A 22007-nucleotide genomic window follows, 5' to 3' on the forward strand; every position below is an offset into this window, starting at 1 on the left:
TGGGGCCTGCCACATCTGTAAGATTGTCATAGGTAAGGGGGCCTTTCCTGTGGGGCCTGCCACATCTGATCTATTACTTGTTTTCAAACCTTGGCTCTTATGATGTAGAACTGATGATTGGTTATGTATAAATTTATTTTTGCCTGTAGTTTTGTTTTCCTTCAAAATACAGTGTTATTTTTCCCCTAAAGAAGGTATTGAGTATCTTGAATCTTATGTTCAAAAACATCTAGTAATGCTTGTTTATTTAACTCTTTCTTTTTTTTTTTTAACTCTTTCTTAAAGATAATATCCATGGGTGTCCTTTTAAAGTATTGATCAGCATACTGCTGTCCTGTAGAGACCTCCGATACCAAAATGAAGATCTCTTCAAAAGCATAGCAGATTATGTGGCTACAACCTTTGACATCTGGAAGTTGAAACAAGTGAGTTTCAGGCGGGGCTATCCCTGAGCGACTGTCAGGAAGCTTGTTCATTCACTTGTTTTAAATGTTTCTCCCTGCTTTATAGAACTCAGGCTGTCAAAATATTCCAGTGCTAACGTACCTCAGCTCCTTCTTTCTACAGGCTACTCACTGATAGTCTTTGATCAGTTTTCTATCTGAAAGAAAAACGTTGTTTAAAGTTCTTCCTCTGTCTGATTATCAAAGGATTATATGGTAGATGGGCTAACTATTTAGCATTATGTTTCCTATTTTCTTGTTAGCTATTGAATAATAAAGACAAGTCTAAGTAATAAAGTGTGACAGGCTTATGGTTTTGGAAGAATAAAATGTTATTACTTCATGATCTTGTCTGTTTTTTCTTTGGAGTTACAGCCTCTCAGGAATCACATTTAACAAACTCCTGTCTAAGTGAAGCAGCTTACAAAACCTGCTTTTTCTAGTGAAGTACGTGTATCACTGGGTTCAGGCTGTTAAGAAAGTAAGATGAATTTTGAGATTATTATGAAAATTGATTTCAGAGACAGTAATTCTTATGGTAAATATTACTCAGTGGGAAATTGGAAGTGAAGTTTATGTTAATCATGATACTTTGTTTCCATAAATTGATATAAGATACAGAAATGTTTGAGTTACAAAAACAAATTTTGTTTGAAAATGCCATAATGCAATCTAATACTGTGCATACCAATTAAAAAAAAAGAAAACAAAAGAAAAGAAAAAAAAGACATGGAAAGAGAGGAAGAATACTTACACCATAGAATTAGGGTTAACATTCAGATAATCCAGCGGGGCATGATGGCACATACCTATGATCCCAGCTTCTCAGGAGGCTGAGGCTGGAGGATTGCAAGCTCAAGGCCAGCTTATGGGGAATTGGGGGAGAAAGAAAAACAAAAAAACAAGTTATCCTATCTACAAGAATGTAGGCAGTGTTCGGAAGTGGGAGCAGTTGGAGATAGGGGTCAGCTTCAGAAAAGGCACAATTTAATGTACTTTTCAGATCTGTCATATGAAGAACAGGTAAGAAAGGATTTTAAGTGAGGTCATTGTATGTCTTGATTTTCAGCTTAGAAAGAGATTACTCATTAAGTTGATATCTGATTAAAGAAAAAATATAATTGTGCCTTTTGGAGTAATAGGTTGTTGCTTAAGTTTTTTGAAATTTAAAAATGTAGAATAGGATATTTTAGCTCTTGAGTAACTTCCTCACCCTTCTATTTTCAAGGTTATCTTTTTCCTCTTGGTATTTGAAACTCTTGGTTTTCGACCTCCTGGTTTGATGGACAAGCTTATGGAGAAAGTAATACAGGAGTCTGCCTCTCTAAATGTGAAGACCATCGTTTCTATCCTTTATGTGTATTCTTCTCTCAATCATGTCCACAAAGTCCAGAACAGAGAGTACGTATGGTTTTCCTTCTATGTTGTCACACGGTGTACTTACAGAAATGTTCACAGATCTCGGCTTAACACATTAGTACACATGACTGTGTCCACAGCCATCATCCCATCTAGAAATATAGCACCATCTACTTATAGAGTTGAGCAGACTCTTACCTTTGTGATTCTTTGTATTGCTTGTTGCTTTGTTCCGTCGTTCATTCATCATAGGAGTTTTCATTTTGAACTTGTCCACTTTTCACTATTAGCTTCTAAATTAACTGTTCTTTTTAACTTCGTCAAAAAGTTGAGAAATGTTTCTTTCAATTTATTTTCTGTTTACTTTATCTCTTTATTTGTTCGTGTGGTAAGGGTTTTCAACATGAGAAATGCTCTCCTAGCAAGTGGACAGTACAGTGTTGCTGACTAGCATAGCACAGCTGTCTGAAGCTGCATCCCCATCATACTTGAACCATCTGTGCTGAACAGCACCTCTGCTCTCTTCCCCTCCCTTCCACTTCTTACCTCTATCCTTCTGTTTCTGTATGTGTTATATGTTATATGTTATCTAGACTAACTTATTCACTTAACGCAGTGTCCTCCAAGTTCATCTGTATTACACCTTATGAAAGAATTTTTCTTTTTTAAAGGTACATAAATAATTAAAAACTTAATATCCCAGTTGTATGTTTATACCATGTTATGTTTATTCATCTGTTGATGGACATTTAGGTTGTTAACATATATTGCCTTTGTGTTGAACACCAGAGTGTATATATCCTGTAGAGGTCCTGAGCCATGCCTGTAATCCCAGCACTTGGAAAGTTGTGGCAAGAGGATTGCTGTGAGTTAGAGGCCAGCCCAGGCTATAGTCTGAGACTTTTGTTTAAAAAATCTAAAGAAAAAAAAACAAAAAGGCGAACTATTCCTGAGTGTGGAGTCAAGTGACTCACTGTGTAGCTGTGTCCATCCCCAGTCTCACTCCTTTCTCCCATTTTATATTTGGGTTTTTAGTTTTTGAGGAATCCCCACTGACTTATGTTTGTGGTTTTCTCCAAGTAGTGTGAACAGCGTGGAAAGGCTGTACTCCCAACATTGTGCACCATTTGGTGTGGAAGGGCTGTTTCCTGAACAGTGTGCACAGTGTGGTGTGGGTTGGCTTGGACTACTTTGTGTCTTCTTGTGTTGCTTTTGTGGCCATGCAAACAGGTGCAAGTTTACGTCTCTTACGTTTGGGTTTGTATTTCCTGACTGTTTGTGTAGAGCATCCTTCCCTACAGCTGTACAGTAAGTGTCTGTTCTGGAGGAACATCTGCTATGTCCATGCTGTTAAATTGTAGGCATCCCTTCTGTATTGTGCATGGTAATCCCCTGTTAGTATGCAATTCATAAATATTTTTTACTCTTCTCTGATTGTGTCAACTTTTACTTAGCAGAAGCTTTTTAGTTTTCTGTTGCCCCTTGACTATATCTGCTTTTGTTAATGGTACTTTTTATATGGTAGTCAAAAAATCATTGTGTATAAAAAATCATTATTGTATACAATGTCATAAAATAAAAGTTTCCCATATATTTTTCTTGTAGGAGTTTTAGGAGTTCAGGTCATAGGCTTAATCAGTTTTAAGTTGATTTTTGTATAAAATGTAAGGCAAAGGTTTAATTTTATTCTTTGTGTGTATATACTGAGTTTTCTCAGCATTGTTGAAGAAACTGTCTTTTTTCCACTGTGTATTCTTGCTGCCTTTGTTTTCTTGCAGAACTGTGTAATCTTAAATTACCATAGCTTCATAATATGTTCTGAAGTAGAAAGGTGTTATAATTCCAGCCTAGTTCTTTCTTCCCAGGATAGCGAAGGGAGTTGAGGCAGCTTGGTTTCTATGTGAATTTCAGAATCACATTTTTCTTTGTTGTGTAAAAAGAATGCTATTGGGAGTTTGATACAGAGTTCATTGAATCACTGAGTCACCGCAGATGATATGGATATTTAAAAACATTGGCTTCCAGTCTATGGGTGAGAGAAGTCTTTCCATGTTTTATTTGTGTCATCTTTAATTTCTTACCTCCTTGGTTATGTTCGTGCCTGTGGTTTACTCTTCTTGGTATTATAAAGGAAATTGGACAGCTCATTAGTGTAGAGAGATAAAGCAGATACTCCTTTTCTGTTTTCATTCTTATTTATTTCCTTTTCCTTTACCTTTTCCTACTTAATTATTTATGTACCCAATTATTTTTATTTATATATTTCACTTTAAGCTAGAACTTCTAGTACTATATTAAGTAGAAGTGGTAAAGGAGGCATTCTTGCCTTATTTATGAGTTTTCATCATTTAACATGCTCCTGATTGTATGTACTTTTTACATATGGCCATATTATATTGAAGTGCATGCCTTCCATATCAAATGTATTGGGAACGTTTATCCAGAAAGGTTTTGAGATTTCTCAAATGCTTTCCTTTGTATATTAAGGTAGTGGCGTGATTTTCTTTTAACCCTTTATTAATGTGGCTTACAACATTAATTGGCGGCATGTGCTGAGGCTTCCTGAGTCTCATTTGTTTGTGGTCTATGTAGTATCCTTTTTCATGTGATACTGAATTTGGCTTGCTAGTGTTTTGTGTATAGCATGTTTGCCTCTTTTGGGTGTGAAGGTAATGCTGGTTTTGTGTGTTCTCTCTTTTGTAGATGTTTGGATGAGTTTAAGAGGACTGTATTTATTTAATGTAAAATTCTTCTCATTCTCAACATTTGGTAGAATTCACCAGAGTTCACCAGTGAAGTGCTCTGGTCTAGACTTTTTTGTTGTTGAGAGGTGTATGAATGTTTTGTCTGTGTGTGTATGTGTGTGTGTGTGTGTGTGTGTGTGTGTGTATGTATGTATGTATGTATGTATGTATGTATGTATAATAGTGCCACCTCACCAGATATTTATTTTTGGTGAGGCTTTTATTGCTGATTCAATCTCTGTATTCATTGTTGGTCTATTTTGATTTTTTTTCTTCATGGTTTAGTCTTTGTTGATTGTATATGAATTTATTTCTTCTTGGCTACCAATTTTTTAACAAACCATTTTTTTCATAATATTTATCAGGCTTCTTTTATTACTGTGTGTGTGTCAGGGAGAGAAGCTGAACATGTACAGAGTTTACTGCCATTTTTCTGTAAGAACATCACAGATATTTATATAGAATTTGCATTGTATTAGATGCTATAAATAATCAAAAAGTGATTATTTATAGACGATGTACATAGGCTACGTGCATTTTTTTTTTAACTTGAGTTTACTATGTAGCATGTTGGCCTTGAAGTTTTGATTCTCCTGCCTCAGCCTCCCCAGTGTTAGGGATAATAGAGGTGCCCTACCGTGCCTAGTTTATGTGATACCAGGGATTAAACCTGAGGCTTCATGCATGCTAAGCATTGTACCAACTAAGCGACGAGCCCCCTTCATTTTGTCTCTGGTGTTAGTGTTGCTGTCTCGGCGTTCATTCCTACTCTTCAGATTACTGCCCTTTTCCCATTAGTTTTAGTTGCAAGTTCACCAAGTCTTGCTTTGGTTGATCTTTCCCTCCAGTTCATATTTGTTTCTGCTTAAATTTTCATTATTTCTTCCTCTGCAACACTGGCTTTGTTTTGTGCTATTTCTAGTTTCCTCTCTTTTAAAGATTTATTTATTTTCATTTTATGTATTTGCATATGGATATTTTGTCTGTGTATATTTATGTATACTTTATGTGTGCCTGGTGCTTGTAGAGGCCAGAAAAAGAAGCTGAATCCTGGAACTGGAGTGTGGACAGTTGTGGGTTGCCATGTGGGTACTGGGAATGCAACTCAGATCTTCTGCAAGAGCAGCCAGTGCTTATGCTGCTGAGCCATCTCTCTAGCCTCTTTTTCTAGTTTCTTGAGGTATAAATTAAGGTTTATTTGAATATTCTTCTTTAAAGGTAGCTTTTATTACTGGAAGCTTTACTATTGCTACTGCTTTTTCAGAGTCCTGCTACTTTTGGTGTGCTGTGGCTTTGTTTCTTTCTAATTTTCTATTTTTTTTCTGTTACCCCCTAGTTGTTCAAGACCATGTTGAATAATTTTACCTTTATGAATTTTCCAGTTTTCCATTTTTCAGTGATGTCTAACTTATTCTGTTGTAGTCTGCACTGACATTAGTAAGATTTATACTTTCTTAAATGTGTTAACTTTGTTGGGACCTCACAAGCAGTTTGTCCTGCATGTGCTTAAGGAAGAGTTGATGATGACAAGTGGGTGGTCTCTCTGTCTGCACTGTCTTCCTGAGTATAGTATTGTTCAGGGTTCCTGTCTTCATTTCTGCACTGGTAATTATTGAATGAAGAGTAAGAATAGTACATTACTGTATTACAGTCTGTCTGTCTGTCTGTCTGTCTGCCTGTAAGATCTCAATTTTGCTATAAGTATGTTTCCTCATGCATGCGTTTGTAAACTGCTCCACTTTCATGATGAATTGACTCTTCTAATAGAATGACTTTGTCTTTGTGACAGTGTTTGCCTACACACACACACGCACACACACACAACCATCTCTGTCCATCTCTGTTATTTTTTTGGTCACCATTTGCTTGTCATATCTTCTATTTTTTTTTCACTTTCAGATTGTGAACTTCTTCTACACAGTATATAGTTAGACGTTACTTATATTGTTATCTGTTGAGGTACTTTATATCTTTATATCTTTTAATTTATATCTTTTAATCTTTTTTAATTTTTTATTATCTTTTTTATCTTTTATATCTTTTAACATATATGAGTTATGTTTATTATTGCTGTCACAAAATATACAATAAACAACTTACAATTTACTCTCAGTTTGAGAATACAGTTGATCATAGACAGGGAAGTCATAGTAATGGGAACATGAGACTGGTCACATGGCAGCCACACCCAGGAAGGAGAGATGAATGCTATCATGTAGTAGCTTTCTCATTTTTTATTTAGTCCAGGGTCTGAGGTCATAGGATAGTGTTCCCCAAATTAGGGATGGCTGACTTCCCTTCTCAGTTCAGCTTTTCTGAAAATACCCTGATAGACATACTCACAAGAACGTTTCCATGGTGACTGTGCATCCTATCAGGTTGACAATGAAGATTAATGATCCCAGTACAGATATATTTAAAGCTTTTATTGGAAGAGACTATTGCCACTTAGTTTGCTGTCATAATTTTTTTCTGTTTTTCTCTTTTGTGTGCTGTCGTTTGTAAGTTGATGTATCTTTCTTTTCCTCCATTTTGAATCTTTAGTTGATATTTTACATGTGTTTCCTGTAAGTCTTATGTAATTATGCTGCTGTGGTAGTTAGTTTAGTCTCATAACTTGAGTCATACAGAATATCTGGGCAACTTTATTCTCCCCCATTCTTTGTTATTGACTTTGTAGTTTATATCTTTAAGATTGTGTAGTTATTAACTTTTAAATAATTAGTAACTTTTTCTTTTATCTTTTGTACTAGAACTGACAGTGCTTCACACACTGCTATGACTGCTGGGTGAGTTGGGCGCAGTCAGTTCCCAGTTTAACACCATAGCCTTGCTGCTTTCTCCAGTCTACTCACCCCGTCCTGTGGTGCTTCAGCTCTTCTGACCTTGCAGGCCTTCCGGCTGCCCTGGCCGCTGAGACCAGCTTGATCTCAGACATTGACCTGCATGGTCCTGTCAGTCCTGAGCTTTCTTCCAGGCTCGCTTGCCCTTGTTGTCTGCATCCCTTCTCCAAGCCTTCATCCTGCTATCTTTCTGATGCACAGCGTCTGTGCTGTCAGGGGTCCATTCAGATGATCGTCTCTTTCTCATTGCATCTACCTTCAAATTCTCCCAAAACTCCTCTCTTCCTTTACCCTTTCATAGTACCCCGTCTGTATTTCTTTTTTTCTTTCTTTTCTTGTTTTTCCTATGTTATGCTAGTGTTAACATATGCCGTGAAAGCTGGATTCAGGGGAAATCTGCCATTCATTAACAGTGTCAGCTCCCCAGTGTTATCCTCCTACTCCATCTGCGCTTAGCTGCTGGGTTATACTGCACAGCAGTAGCTGTGAATAGTAGGGTTAGGCCTGTAAGTCATTATCAAGAATTTTGATAGCTAGGAATGTTTAATTGCTTATAAAACTGCAGTGCCAGTCCAGCCCTTGTAGAAACTGTGTGACGAATAAAAGGCTTTCGTGCCTGACCACTTAGGTTCTAAAACTGTCTCCATTTCTTGCCCATCCACTGTAATTAGTTCATGGATGAGTTACTCAACTTCTGAGCCTGTTCACTCATCTTTATTTATGAGAATAATAATACTGTTACCCCATAGAGTTTTAATAGGAGTGAAATGACTGAAAGCCTATAAAACATTTTTGTGCAGTACATCTGCAGGAGTCGTTTATTGGATATGTACACTTACTATGGGGCCTAGCCACATCTTGCACTAGGTATGGATGCTTATTTCCAAATCTGAGTGTTTCATCTCATTTCTTGTATTCCTTGAAGACCTTGGGTCTGTAGCATGGAGTCAGTGCTTCTGTGACCTTGTCTTATAGGTTGAGTTGAAATCTGACTTTCCTTTGTTTCCCACAAGATTCCTGGAAGCTCTGGGGAGTGCTCTGACTGGCTGTCTTCACCACATTTCTTCTGAAAACCTATTGAGTGCTGTGCATTCGTTTTGCGTGATGAATTATTTCCCCCTAGCCCCTATTAACCAGCTTATCAAAGAGAACATCATCAATGAACTGCTGACTTCAGGTAGGTAGTCACCTTGTCATTTGGAGTAGGATCTTTAGAGCAGCATGAGTTCAAACATACAGAGCAGATGTTGCTGAGTATAGCTGACAATGGTGAAGTCAAAGGTCATTGTTTCAAGCTACAAACCCACAGAGCTGCCTTTAGTGGCATCCCTCCTGCAGGGGGAAGGAATACGGTCTGCACCGCTGTTATTCTTTTAGCCTGCATCGTATGCACAATGTTCAGCCTGCACATATTCAAAGCTCAGGGTTCTTGAGTAGAAGTGCCTGCATTCGTTTTCTTAAGTATCCTGTTAAAGCCAACCCAAGTCATCTATGAACAGTCAGTCAGTCCTGCTCTATAAATGAAGAGAGAGCCTGTTAGATCTAATGACCAAATGAACACCAAATTAGTACATTTATTTAATTATTTATTGAAACCACATCAATCATTGATTTTATTTATTTATTTATTTATTTATTTATTTATTTATTAGAGACTATGTCTGTGTAGCCCAGGCTGGCCTGCAAATCACAGATATTTACCTGCGAGTGCAGGTGGAATTCCCAAGTGTTAGAATTAAATGTATTTGTTACCATGCCCTACAGTCACTGACTTTAAATGAAGGAAAAATGTATTTAGGTAGCTGTCCAAAATTTAATAATGTGTTTTAGAATAAAGAAGCTATAATTCATTCTATAAATGACATTATAAAGTTCTGAAATTGAGTTGTGATGAGTTAGCCATATGTTGATTTTTACAAAAACAGTTTGTGGTTGAAGAATAGACTTGGAGACCTGGCTTCTAGTCCCAAATTCTTGAACAGTTTCCCTCCTATAAAATGAGAAATTTAGACTGAGTCAGTTCTAAAGATAGCTTAAAGTCTGAAACATTGACAAATACAGCTCACTACACTAGATATTGAAAACCAGTCATTGAGAGAGTCCTAGTAATGAAGAAGAGATACCAATGTCCTCTCTCTCCTCGGGGCTCATGGACCTTTCCATAGAGGAGGCAGAAAGTCCAGAGGTAGTGGATGACCCCAAGGAAACAGTGCCTTCCAGACACAGTAGAGCTGACACATGTATACCACTCTCAAAGACTGTGGTAGCACACACAGCGTGTGCACAGGTTCAAGCGAAATGGGGTCCCAGCCCTGAGGGGAAGAGGACATGAGTCCCCATCTCTAACCAAGAAGCATTCTGCAATTGATAGTGACTTGCAAAGTAAAACTTAGTTTTCTCCCATGCAGTCCCAGTGGGCATACAAACCACACTTAAAGGTTGGCTCCATGCCTAGCAGTAGATGGCCAACAAAAAATGAACTCAGTAATTTTGTAGATATTTGACTTATATTGGTCTATCTGGTTTTTGTTTTTGTTGTTTGTTTTTGTTGTTGTTTTTGATTTGGTTTTTTGTTTTTTGTCTTACTAGTCTTTTGCTTGTATATTATGGTTTCTGATTCTGTGTTTTTATGTTTGTGTATATATGTGTGTATCCTGTATTTCTTTTCATTTTTAAAATTCTGGTTTGTGTCTTTTTTGTTTGCCTGTTTGTTTTCTAAAGAGAGAGAAAGAAAGGATATGGGGTTGGGTGGGTAGGGAGGGTCTGGGAGGAGTTCAGGGAGAGGAAACCATGATCAGAATATATTGTGTGAAAAATATTTTAATAAAATAATAGAATGAAGTAGAGAGGGGAAGGGAGAATAAGTGAAGATAAGGGGTGAATATAATAATATATATATATATATATATAATTTAACCTGTCATTGAATACAGTGAACTATTGTGTGTTGAGAAGATTCTAAGAGGTGGTTAGACACATAGATACATTAGTATTTTAAAATATGGCATTAATGTTTTAATCATGTGTTTGCCTTTGTATTTTTAGGTGACATAGAAAAGAATATTCATAAGCTTCATGTTTTGAATGCTTGTCTAAAACTTGATGAAAGTACCTACAAATCTATACACATACCATTGCCACAGCTGCCACTTTCAGCGTCACATCCAAACGAGAAGCTTGCAGAGGTACTCCGCAGGCTTCTGGAAGGGGAAGGATGCTTCTCAAGAAATGTGCAGTTGCCACATAATTATCACATCGGTATGGGTGTTCCTTTATTGTGTTTTATTTTTAAAATGTGTTTTGTTTCTTCTGACAAAGGATTAGGAGATTATATTCAAACATGAGTACTACATTTATATCATTTCTAACCCTCTCTTGCCCCACCGTAACTCATGTGTTCCTTCCCCTCCCTCTCAGATCCATGCCCTCTTAATTGTTGTATGTATATGCACACGCATGCACATGGATTTGTAAATACAGCTTTCTGAGCTTGTTTAGTGTTGCTTGTTTGTGTATTTGCTACCACTGATCACTTGGGACTAGATAACCTGTCAGGAGGTTTTTCCCTGGAAAAGACTGTTCTTTTGCCTCTCAGTAGTCATTAATTGCCTGTAGCTCTTCATCTAGGGGTAGAGCCTTGTGAGATTTTTCCCTATTCATATTGGCCTGTCAACAGGTGGTGGCATTGCACAGGCCTTGTCTAGGTGCCCACAGTATGAAGATTTCCTGTCACATGTAGAAGACACGGTCTCACAACAGATGCCCTGGTTCTCTGGCTCTTAGAGTCTTTCTATGAAGTGTCCCCGAGCCTTTGCTGTAGGGACTGCTCTGTAGATGTATCAGTAGGGGTTGGACATCTCCCAGTCAGTTGGTCTCTGTATTTGGAACATTTGTAGCTTTCTGTAGGAGTCTCCTTCAAAAAGACGCTTCTTTGATGATGAGTGAGAGCAGTGCTTCTCTGTGGGTAAGTGTTTAGGATCCAGTTAGAAGTTATGCTGGTTTAGGAAGGAGGCAGTAGTAGGTTCTCTCTAGTCTGTGACCTCATCAGACACAGGTTTATAATATTAGGCATGGATTACCTCCAATTGAGTAGGCCTTAAGTCCAAGTAGACAGGTTTTCCCCAAGACATAGGTGCCACTATTGCACCGTGGGGCTGTCCTGACATCTGCTCATTATTATGCATGGGCTTCACATCTGGGTAGAACTATTGATTGCGTTTCTCTCTTGCCAGCTTGCCTAGGACCTTTGGATAGTGTGAGAGCTAGGAAGGAGGCTTGAAAGTCAGTTCTGGCTTACTTTTTCCCAAGTTTATATCTGAAGTGTATGGTGTTCTCAGCAATAGGTTCTAGAAGGCAACCAAGAGCAGCTGCAATAGCCTATATTATTTTGAGAATCTCCTTGACAGCCCCCACCCCCACCCCAGCCAATAACTCAGAAGATTTCCCATGCCTGGCACTAGGTTTTTCTAATACAGTGACTTTGGAATGTAACTATCTCCAGCTATTTTGTTTGAAAAGGCAACTACAGTAGCTCATAGAACTCTGTGACCAGTGCATGAAATTCCACGTCAAGTCCTAAGATTAGCCACTTTATAAGTTCTCAGTTTAATTTTAGCTACTGTCATTGTTTTTCTGGTACTGTTGACTTTTGATATATAGAAATCACTTGGAGCAGTGTTTGAAAAATTAATATCAACATGTTTTTCCTTTCAGATTTTGAAATCAGAATGGATACTAACAGGACCCAAGTATTTTCGTTTTCTGATGTAGATGCAAGTTCTGCCACAAACATGCAGAGGTAGTTTTTACATACTTATTTGCTGGGCATTCTGAACTAAAATTTTAATAAAGAAAGACTATATTAAATAAGAATATCAAGAGGACATTATGAATGTATGTGGCTTGCAGCATACCAGGAACCTTCTTAGCACATGGGAATCTGCTGCTCTTGGCTGAATACAACAGAGTGGAGTTGAAATACCTGCTGAGTCAGACATTCTTTAAAAAGTTGTATGTAAAGCCAACAGTTCAGTAAGACAGTGTTAACATAATTGAAACTGTCAATGCAGTATAAACTTCAGCCAAGATAATACAGTGACCGTAAACTTGAGACATCTACAGAAATTAAATACCCAGTCCTTTTTCCATCCTTCTTGTCCTTTCCTTATAGCTTTGTAATTAGAATTGTTTGTAGGTCAGAGCACACTGAAGCTAACCCAAGCTGTTTTCTTTCTCACATTATGTATAGTGTGCTGGGCAGAACATGGTATCATACCATGAGAATGTCCTGCCTGTACAGGAGTAGCAGATCATGGACTTATTCCACATGCATCTCTGTTATGTCAGCCTGGTGGGAAGGTTCTGCTAGGCCTGTGGAGCACACAAAGATATGTCGGATGTTTTGCCCCAGGGAACTTGTGCCATGCTACTCTCCCAGACAGGCACACGTGTACAGTGGAGAGGCGTAGGGAAATCTTGTAAGGATTCAAACTCTTACCTGCTCATTCCCATTCCGTCACACATTGTTCTGTCTTTGCCCGTTTCTACATCCATCTGGCTTATTACTATCCCTTGGTTTTCTTTAAGTGTCATGTTACCCAGGTACCTTTAAGAAAGCCTTTTCTTACCCTGCTGAAAATGCCTTTCCCCTTTTAAGTGTACTGTTCTGACATAAAATGATGATACAGTAATTGGTAGCATAAGGTGCTGGGCAGTGGGAAAGCTGAGTGGTTTCTGCTAAGTATATAATTTCTCTTCTGAAAGGCAGCGTCCAGGAGAAGGCAGGGGAGACATCTCTTTTCTTTGTCTTCCCAGTGACCTTCCTGAGAGCAGACATGATGAGGACCAAGGCACAGCACTCCACTTTGCTGACAGAATCCCCACTGGAGGAGCCTCTGGCTTAGGGTTTTCTTGTGTTTCATCTTGAGTTGGAAGATCATGTACCATTTACTATTGCCTTTCCCAGTGGCTTTGCTAATAATTATATTTGGGTCAGAGCTTAGCACTGCCCGAGAAACCCTTTCAATGGATGTTTTTATAACAGGAAATTTTCCTCCTTAGAAAGTAAAGCCATTCATAAAGAAGGCTGCTGCAAAGAATATGTAAAACAACATGTCAGGTTTGGGTTTACAAAGTAGTCATTGTATACTAAGTTGTCTGCAGGGGCTAAGGAACAGAACTAAAGCCAGTAGGACTGGTGGGAACAGACCCAGGAAGATTCAGCCTAAGTCCTGAGAGCAGGCTGTAGCAGGGTTCCAGGTGCTTACCCAGCACTGTTGCTGTTTGTTATTTCCTTTCAGAGTAGCAGTGCTGTGTGTTCCTAAGTCTGTTTACTGTTTAAATTCAAGCCACCTCAGAGGATTGATGGCCATGAAAATTCGACATTTGAATCTAATGGGCTTCCATGTGATCTTGGTAAGAAAAAAATATGAATGGACTATTTCTTGTGTTAATGCTATGTGCTCTCCCAGCTGCTAGATGCCATGGGCGAAGGTAGTCACCAGGGCTCCAGGGGAGCAGTCAGCCAGATGGCAATTCATTTGTTAGCTGTGTGGGGTTTTGTTTTGTTTTGTTTGTTTGTTTGTTTGTTTGTCAGAAGGAACATTCTAGTATGTAATTTGGTTTCTACTAAGCTGGGTATTGTCATCTTCTAGGGAGTTTATAGATGGTATCTGGTCAGCCTTAATCTCTTTCTAATGAAGAAGATATATAATACCTTTTCATACTGAGTTTAAGACACATGAAATTACCTCCAATTTTCAGATTATCTTGAACAAGGAATGATGTTAAGGCTTTTGTTTTCTGGGCCGTTGTGACACTCTTGTATTTTATATTCTTTGTCCGGAGACTAGAAAAAGATTTCTCTTAGGCTTCCCTTTGAGCCTCAACACCACAGCTCTTCTGGAGCAGCCTTTCAGATCTCCCATCAATTGCTAGGACCTTATGCTGATTTTTGGCCTTATCTGCATGCTACTCATGTGGCCCTGCACACAGTGTGAAGTGTAAACATTCAGATTTCCTCTTATCGTACTTTAATATCCAAAGGAGGGTTGGGCTTGGCTGACTAAGATTTGATATGGCTCCTTTCTGCTAATGTACTATGTAGGGGTTAGGGGGTTAGGGTTAGGGTTAAGAAGTGATTTTGCATTGTTCAGAGTTTTATCCTTTTCAGTGTTAACTATTTAACTCAGTCCTAAGCTTGTTACATTCAGAATATGAACCTTTGCATGGTGACATTTAAATTTTAAAAGCTGGCTTGCTACTACTTTGTGTTTAGGTCTCTAAAGGAGCTTTTATTTTATATGTTATCATTTCTTCACAAACTGTTTTCTTTCTTGGGAAGATCCATAACTGGGAGCTGAAGAGACTAAAGATGGAGGACGCAGTGGAATTTGTGAGGAAGAAGATCTATTCAGAAGAAGCGCTTCCCACTACTGATGCAAACGTGTAAAACTTGAATTAAGTCAAACACTTATCAGAACATGCACCCTTGTAAAATGACTTTAATAAAGGCTGTTATTCAGTTATCAGTGGAATAAGCTGGCTGATCACTGGGACAGTGTTATTTCAGGTTGGGTTAAAGATGACTTAAAGCACGGAAGATGTGTTGACACTGGTATTTTAGAATACACTGAAAACACTTTAGAAGAGCCATTCTTCCAACTACATCTGCTCCTCTGACTTCCCAGATGCTTGATATATCCAGGAGCTGTCTCTGTACTTTTTCTCACTGGTTTTGGTGTGTTAAAAGCCAGTTTCTTAGTTGTGCTGTGATAGGTTACATGTTAGTTTGTGTTGGGAGTTGTTGAAGTCTGAATATTTATACTTCTTCTATCAGCTGTTGTAAGACTCAGGATTTATACTTTAGATCATTCAAACAGTGGCTAGGTAGCATTTAGACTAAGTTCTCAAGCGGTAGGTCATGCAAGAATTGGTGAGGTAGCATGTGAAATGTGAGTGAGGGGCCTGGGGATGGTTCAGTGACGATGGTGTTTAGTGTGCAAATGTTCCCCATGTGAAAAGCCAAATGTGGATGGTTTATCCACTAGTGACCTTGTGTGTGTGTAGGGGTGTGGGGGTGCAGACAGGAAGACCCTAGGAGCCTGCTGATTGGCCATCCCATATCGGATGATGTAGAGAAGTACTGAGGAAGACATCCTAACCATAACCTCTGGCTTCCACATGCAACCACACACCCATACATGCACAGAGCAGATGAGGATGGTGTGCACATATGTAGCAAGCACTGCAAGTGGAGGTATGTCTTGGGCCACAACAGGAGAAACAGAAGCAAAGTAATTCATATTTGTTAAAATGGTTAGGCTGTCAGTTGCATAAGTTTTGCCATTTTGAGATTCTTTGTCCTTGCCTCTCCTACCATTGCATGAGACTTTTAAATTTTAAATATATAGCTAAACTATGAACTAGACATAGGTATTATTTTTATTCTGTCTCCTTATTCTTTTGTCGAGGTTCAAATATTTTGTTAACTATATGTCTGTTTATCCACTAACCATGGGATACAGTGACAAATGTGTATGGTCACCCATATGATTATGACTTGGGATCCATGCACAAGGAAGTATTATTCTATGCCCAAGCACCCAACATGTGCAGTTGTTGGAGTGTCTTCCTATTTGCTCCGTATTTGTTTGTATTATGTCTTCATTATCTTAAAAACCCTCTGAGGTCTAGCTGCTCTTAGGATTCTCTTAAGATTCTCTTCTTAGCTTTCATTTCCTCCTCTAGTATGTGGAGAAATTTTTTGTCAAGTGTACAGAGAGCAAGGCAGGCTAGGGTTTAGATGTGAGCTGACAAACGTATATAAGGATTGTTGAGGATTCCCCTAGCTGACCAATTAACAAACCACAGTGGCATGACAGCAGCTGTCAGATTTTATCAGTGTATCCAGATGCATGTAGGAAGGTCAGAGCTAAAAGGAAGTTTAGAGATCTCTATGTGGTCCCCTTCCCACACACATACACTCTACAGATGAGGAAGTTAAGGCGCTAGGAATTTCATTTTTCTGAGTTGAGGTCATGCCATTTATCTCCATGCCCTCTCCTCCTCTGCTGCTCTGCAGTTTGTGTCCCAGGAGGTCTGGCTTCTGGTTCCATATTGGACACTGACTAGCTTTGTGCGTGTTTAGCCAAGTGATCTAACCTTTATAAGGTTCAGAGTGTGATGGAAATACTATTATTAATGAAAACAAGACTCACTCTTTAAATGTTAAATGTCCATCAGTTTCTTCTAGTGCCTAATGATTATGTATATTCCAAGGACTGGACAGATTTATTGAAGCCTAGACCATTGCATGGAGTAGTAATTTTACTGAGTTTGGCTCGCTGACATGCACGTACAGGGCATTCTTCTTTTACTAATGCTCTTCATGGTTAGTGCAGAGTCAGCTTGAGGATCATGAAAAGTTTTCAGTCTGCTAGTGAAGACATGCACGTTCAAATAAGTGAGCTGTTTTCACCTCTGAGATCAGCAGTTCTCTTAGAATTACACACTAACATTTGAATGACTTGAGGCCCCAGGGAGTGGGGAAGTCTATAGGGATGGGGGTAGGGGTGGTGGAGACATCCTCTTAGAGACGGTAAGGAGCTATGGGATGAGGAACAGTCAGACGGTGAACCAGAGTAGAATAATGACTAGACTGTAAAAAAAAGATTAAATAATAATAATAATGATAATAATAATAATATAATAATAAAAAGAATTATAGTGCTGATGAAGATGTAATGAGGCAAACACTTCCATAGGTTGCTGACAGAATATAAATTAACGTTTCTGGAATATCTTTTTTTTATAGTTAAGGAAAATGACTGCATTAAACTATAACTAGCTTACAATAAATCTTATATAAAATACAGTTTGATACTTGGACATGTGCACACATGCAGACACACTTAGGAAACCATCACCATGATCATGTTCATCACTTAAAAGGTTCCCTGCCTGCTCTGGTCTCTTGGGAGCTGCACAGAGGATGACAGTATTCACACTGGCCTGGTTGCATGTACTTGCAGTGTCTATTCTCAGGTATAAAGAACAAAATATTTTGCTTATAGACTAAGAAATCAATAATGCCCAAAGCTTCAGGGAACTTATTTAATACTGCTATTGTGAAATTCCAAGTCATTTTATATACCAAACCATTAGTGAGGCTCAATCTCACTTGCTGTGTGTAACTATGACATGTCAAGTTGTGTGCTGAAATACCCACATAGGATTCTTAAACAAGACATTTTGGTAAGTTCTTCAACTTCTTTGTAGTAACAACTGACACGAAAGTGTCCATAAAAGTAGCTGATGAAAGAAAGCAGAGTTATTTTACATATCATTCAAACTGAAGCTTGTGTAGCCCAGCAGCTCTTCTTTCTGCCACATCAGGATAGTATTGTTATTTGCTGTGTCTGGAGATACAGGTGAATCTCAGATTCTCTTGGGCTTTTAAATATCAACTCTGTCAGACTGTGAGGATCTAAACTATTGTAATCCCTAAGCAAATAGAAACACCTCAGGCACACTTGGGGCATCTTGTCGAAAGCTGTAGTTTCCCAAACTGACTGTGTCTTTTTGTTTTTTTGGTTTTTTTCTTTTTGGATATTTTATTTATTTACATTTCAGATGCCATCCCCTTTCCCCCTTTCCCTTCCCTAGAAATCCTCCCTCCTCCTTTTTGCTTTTATACCATTTTAATTATATGCAAGTATTAAGGTCAGTTCTAGGTTGAGGAACTAGCAATACAATAGATGCAAATAGTCAAGGAACAAGCAAGACAATAAACACAAATAGTCAAAGAACAAGCAAGGCAATAAACAAAATTCTGTGAACACTCCCATGATCACTGTTTCTAAGGGTTTACCAGGATGATCAAAATATCTGAGCCAACTTCTCTGTCCTAGCCCAAAGTCATTGTCATGTCTGAAGCCTACTTCCTTTTTCTAGCCTAAAATTTAGATTCCTACTTGAAATTACTTCTTTGTTCTAGCCTAATATTTAGATTCCTGCCTGAAATTATTTCTTTGTTCTAGCCTAACGTCAGACTCCTGCCTGAAGCCCACTTCCTTGTCCTTGGCCCATGTCAGATTCTTTCCAAGCAGCCCCAAAAGCTCTCTACCTCTCCCCTTTTTTTAATTTCATAAACAATACTGAGCCTGTCTTAGGTTGTTCTGCCAAGAATGCCTTCCTTACCCATCATGGAATATGCATTATCAAAAGCAATGCACTTCTGTCTTGGGTTGGTAAAGCTCTGTGCAGAATCTTACCCATCCTTGGTTTGCCTGCCTGTTAATTTAATAACTCTGTCTGAGGGTCCATTTTCAGGTTCAAGCCATGTATTGTAACTGTCTAGCTGCTGGAATATCCTGCTTCCATGATGGCACACTCAGCAGCAGGCAGCTTGTGTAGCTGCCTAGGAAGTGAGACACTTAAAGTGGCATCAGAGCGACAAGAACCCCCTACTCCTCGTACTATTATTCTTATTGACTGAGGGATGAGTGTCAATGCCCATTCTGTGTGAAAACTTCCTGGAAGCCATAAATGAGTTCCTGAGCTTCCAGGTGGCCAAAAATCTGGGTAACCAAAGCCCTCTTGTGAGGAATTCAGTAAGGTCTTGGTATACTTGTGACTCATTTTGTGTGTGTATGTGTGTGCATGTGTGTGTGTGTGTGTATGTGTACCCTCTATCCACAATGGGCCTGGAAAATGTTCCAGTCTATATTTTTTAGATTCTCTTTCAGCTTTAAGAGTTAAGTTTGGAGTTAGAGAAATGGCTTGGCAGCTAAAAGGACAAATTGCTTTTTCAGGTTTTAATTCCTGGCACCCATATCAGGTGCTCACAACTACCTCCAACTTCAGTTCTTAGGGATCTAATGCTCTCTTCTCCCCTCTATGTGTTCTGCACTTGCATATACTTAACCATACATAATTATAAAAGTAAAATCTGTTTTTAAAAGAAGACATCAGCTGAGTCAAACAAGAGATCATGCTTCTTTTGTAATAGCTAAGAGCATCTGCTCTATCTACAGTAGCCAGAGTTCCCATGGTGCAGCAAGGCAGGTTGGGACAACACTTTGCTGGCTAATGTAGTAAGGCTCTGGACAGGTCAGCACAGTGATTTTCCAGGTTTTGTGCTCTCAACAGGAGATAATAGCTCTTTCTGACTGTGGGTTCTGTGACAGTGCTGAGTCATTCCAACCAAAGATTTCTTGAGGCTGGTTTGATATGTGATCTACTCTCGACACATTTCTCCAAGAGGCAAGGGAGGAGAGAAACCACCCCACCTCCTTTGTTTTCCTCCTGTTCCTTTTATATTTGATTTTTACATTTTTTTCCTATAGTTTACTGCAAAGCTTCCCACTGACTTCTCAGGAAGTCATCCTGGGACCATGTTATCCTGAAGAGAGAAGAGAAGGTATCATCAAATGTTGACCCAATGGCCTTATAAAAGCCATCTGTTGTCCTTGTTAAATATAGAGTGGGGGTGTGGAATTAATTAAAAGCAAAACATCCATCTTTTTTCATAACTAAGTTGAAGGGAAATAATGCCAACATACTGGGAGCCTTAATAGTATTGGATGTTGCTTAAACTCATTAGAAAATACTATGTTTTAATGTTAAACTTTGTTGTTTATGTGACAGAAAAACTTGCAGTGTGGGTTCTCCCTTGCCACTTTGGTGTGGGTGTGGGGGCTTAAACTCAGGTTGCTAGGCCTGTATGGCGATGCTTTCTACCTACTGAGGCACCTCACAACACTTCTGTATCTTATTGAAAGCTTAACTTGAAGAAGACCTCATTTTGAAGAAAATTAAAAATAAATGAAGCTGAAGGACGATGCTTTCTTCAGCAGCTTGAAATTCAAAATGTACAGTTACATTTTTTGTGCATGATGCTCTTGCAGGCTATGATTGAAATGGAAGGTTTCCTATAATCTGATCCAGAGGTCAAGCCTCTGATGTGCCTGCACTTTACCCAGCTGCCCCAGAGTGGAGCTCTGTACAGGCTAGAGAGGGAAGTCCCTCATAGAATTTCCCTAGAATTTTTTTATATGCTGTAGCCATTTTTTAAAGCATCCTATCATGCCAGGCCAAACAGGTTGTCTATACTACCCCTCAAGCAAATATCAAATACACTGGTAGAGTGAAAGAAAACTAAGGAAGTACAGTCACATTTGTTGGTGTTCAGAATGCTGGTTCAAAATTACTTGTGTTCACTTGCTCATTTCCTGTCTAACCCACAGACAATGATAAGGAGGCATTTATTTGTATTTTTTTTATCCTTTTGAGAATCTCAGATGATTTACAAATTTTCTACTCCTCCTTCCTTCAACTAATCTTACTCCACCTTATTTCCTCTCAAAGTCATGACTTCCTTAATAATTATCACGTGTATGTGCGTATATTTGGATGCTCACACACATACAACCTGCTGAGCCCGTTTAGTATTGCTCGTATGTAAATGTGTTTAGGGGTAACTACTTGGTCTGGATGACCTATCTGGGGTTCATCCCCGAAGATTGAGTCTGCCTCTCTCAGCAGCCGTTGATAGCCTGTAGCACTTCATCTTAGGTTGGGTCTTGTCAAATTTTCCCCAACCATGTTGCTATGTCAGCTGGGGTTGTCATTTTACGGGTGTCATTTAAGCAATCATATTTTGAGATTTCATGGGTGCAGCATCCCTGTGACTTGGCTCACAGCAGGTATCCTGTTTTTCTGGCTCTTATACTCTTTCTGCTCCTCTTCTGTGATGTTCCCTGAGCTGTCATTTAATCTCCTTTTATATATGTATATGCTTATTTAAGGAAACTTCTACAGTAGTAGGTCTCCATATGGCATTTTCAAAGGTCTTTAGTGTTACTTATCCTCCCCAGACTCCTTCCTCTACCTTGGCCTCCCAGCCCCCCCCCCCCCATTTAACCCTTCCCATTCTGTTATTTCCCTTTACCTTCAAACCACCTCGACCCTGGTTCCTGATTTCTACAACTACTCCACCTTAAATATGTACACCTAAATTGTCAAGGTTAGCATCCACATTCAGGAGACAAACAGCATTTGTCCTTCTGGATCTGGTTACCTCACTCAGAATGATTGTTTCCAATTCTGTTTACCTGTGAGTTTGATCATTTAGTTTTTTCTTTCACTCGAATAAAATCCGATTGTGTGTATGTACCACATATCCACTATCCTTTCCTCAGCTGATGGGCATAAAGGCTGTTAGTGGAGTTTTTTGGTTATTGTGAAGAGGGGAGCAATGAACATGAACAAGCAAGCATCTCTTTAGTATATATAGATGTACTTTAGATATAGATAAAGTCCCTTGGGACTATGCCCAGGAATGGCACACCTAGATCATATAGGAGATCTATATCTTAGTTTTTTGAGGAAACTCACACTGATTTCTACAGAGACTGCACCAGTACTCCCCTTCACAATGAATATGTATTTACCCTTGCCTACAGCCAGAATTTCCTTTGTAATCTGTCTGTCTGTCTGTCTGTCTGTCTGTCTGTCTGTCTATATCTTAGTCATTCTGATTAGGATAAAGTTTAAAGTAATTTGAATTTTCCTGATTGCCAAGGATGTTGAACATTTGCATTTCTTCTTTTGGAAAT

The 22007-nt window shown here is 38.8% G+C and overlaps 1 protein-coding gene across 4 annotated transcripts in view; it reads left to right on the forward strand.

Annotated features, from left to right (window-relative positions):
- Positions 1-14924, forward strand: part of Fastkd2 (FAST kinase domains 2) — a 20718-nt gene extending 5794 nt beyond the window's left edge. For 2 of the 4 annotated variants that reach the window (XM_028765778.1, XM_028765779.1), the window contains exons 6-13: positions 286-425; positions 1672-1844; positions 7300-7335; positions 8403-8566; positions 10435-10647; positions 12103-12187; positions 13689-13803; positions 14732-14924. In XM_028765778.1, coding sequence (XP_028621611.1) covers positions 286-425; positions 1672-1844; positions 7300-7335; positions 8403-8566; positions 10435-10647; positions 12103-12187; positions 13689-13803; positions 14732-14839 — 1034 coding nt within the window. In that variant the 3' untranslated portion in view covers positions 14840-14924. The remainder of the gene's footprint in view (positions 1-285; positions 426-1671; positions 1845-7299; positions 7336-8402; positions 8567-10434; positions 10648-12102; positions 12188-13688; positions 13804-14731) is intronic. The other 2 variants (XM_028765781.1, XM_028765780.1) reach the window with 2 other exon arrangements.
- The last annotated feature ends 7083 nt before the right edge of the window (positions 14925-22007 follow it).

This window comes from Grammomys surdaster, unplaced genomic scaffold (assembly GCF_004785775.1).
Source record: "Grammomys surdaster isolate TR1022 unplaced genomic scaffold, NIH_TR_1.0 165, whole genome shotgun sequence".
Lineage (NCBI taxonomy): Eukaryota > Metazoa > Chordata > Mammalia > Rodentia > Muridae > Grammomys > Grammomys surdaster.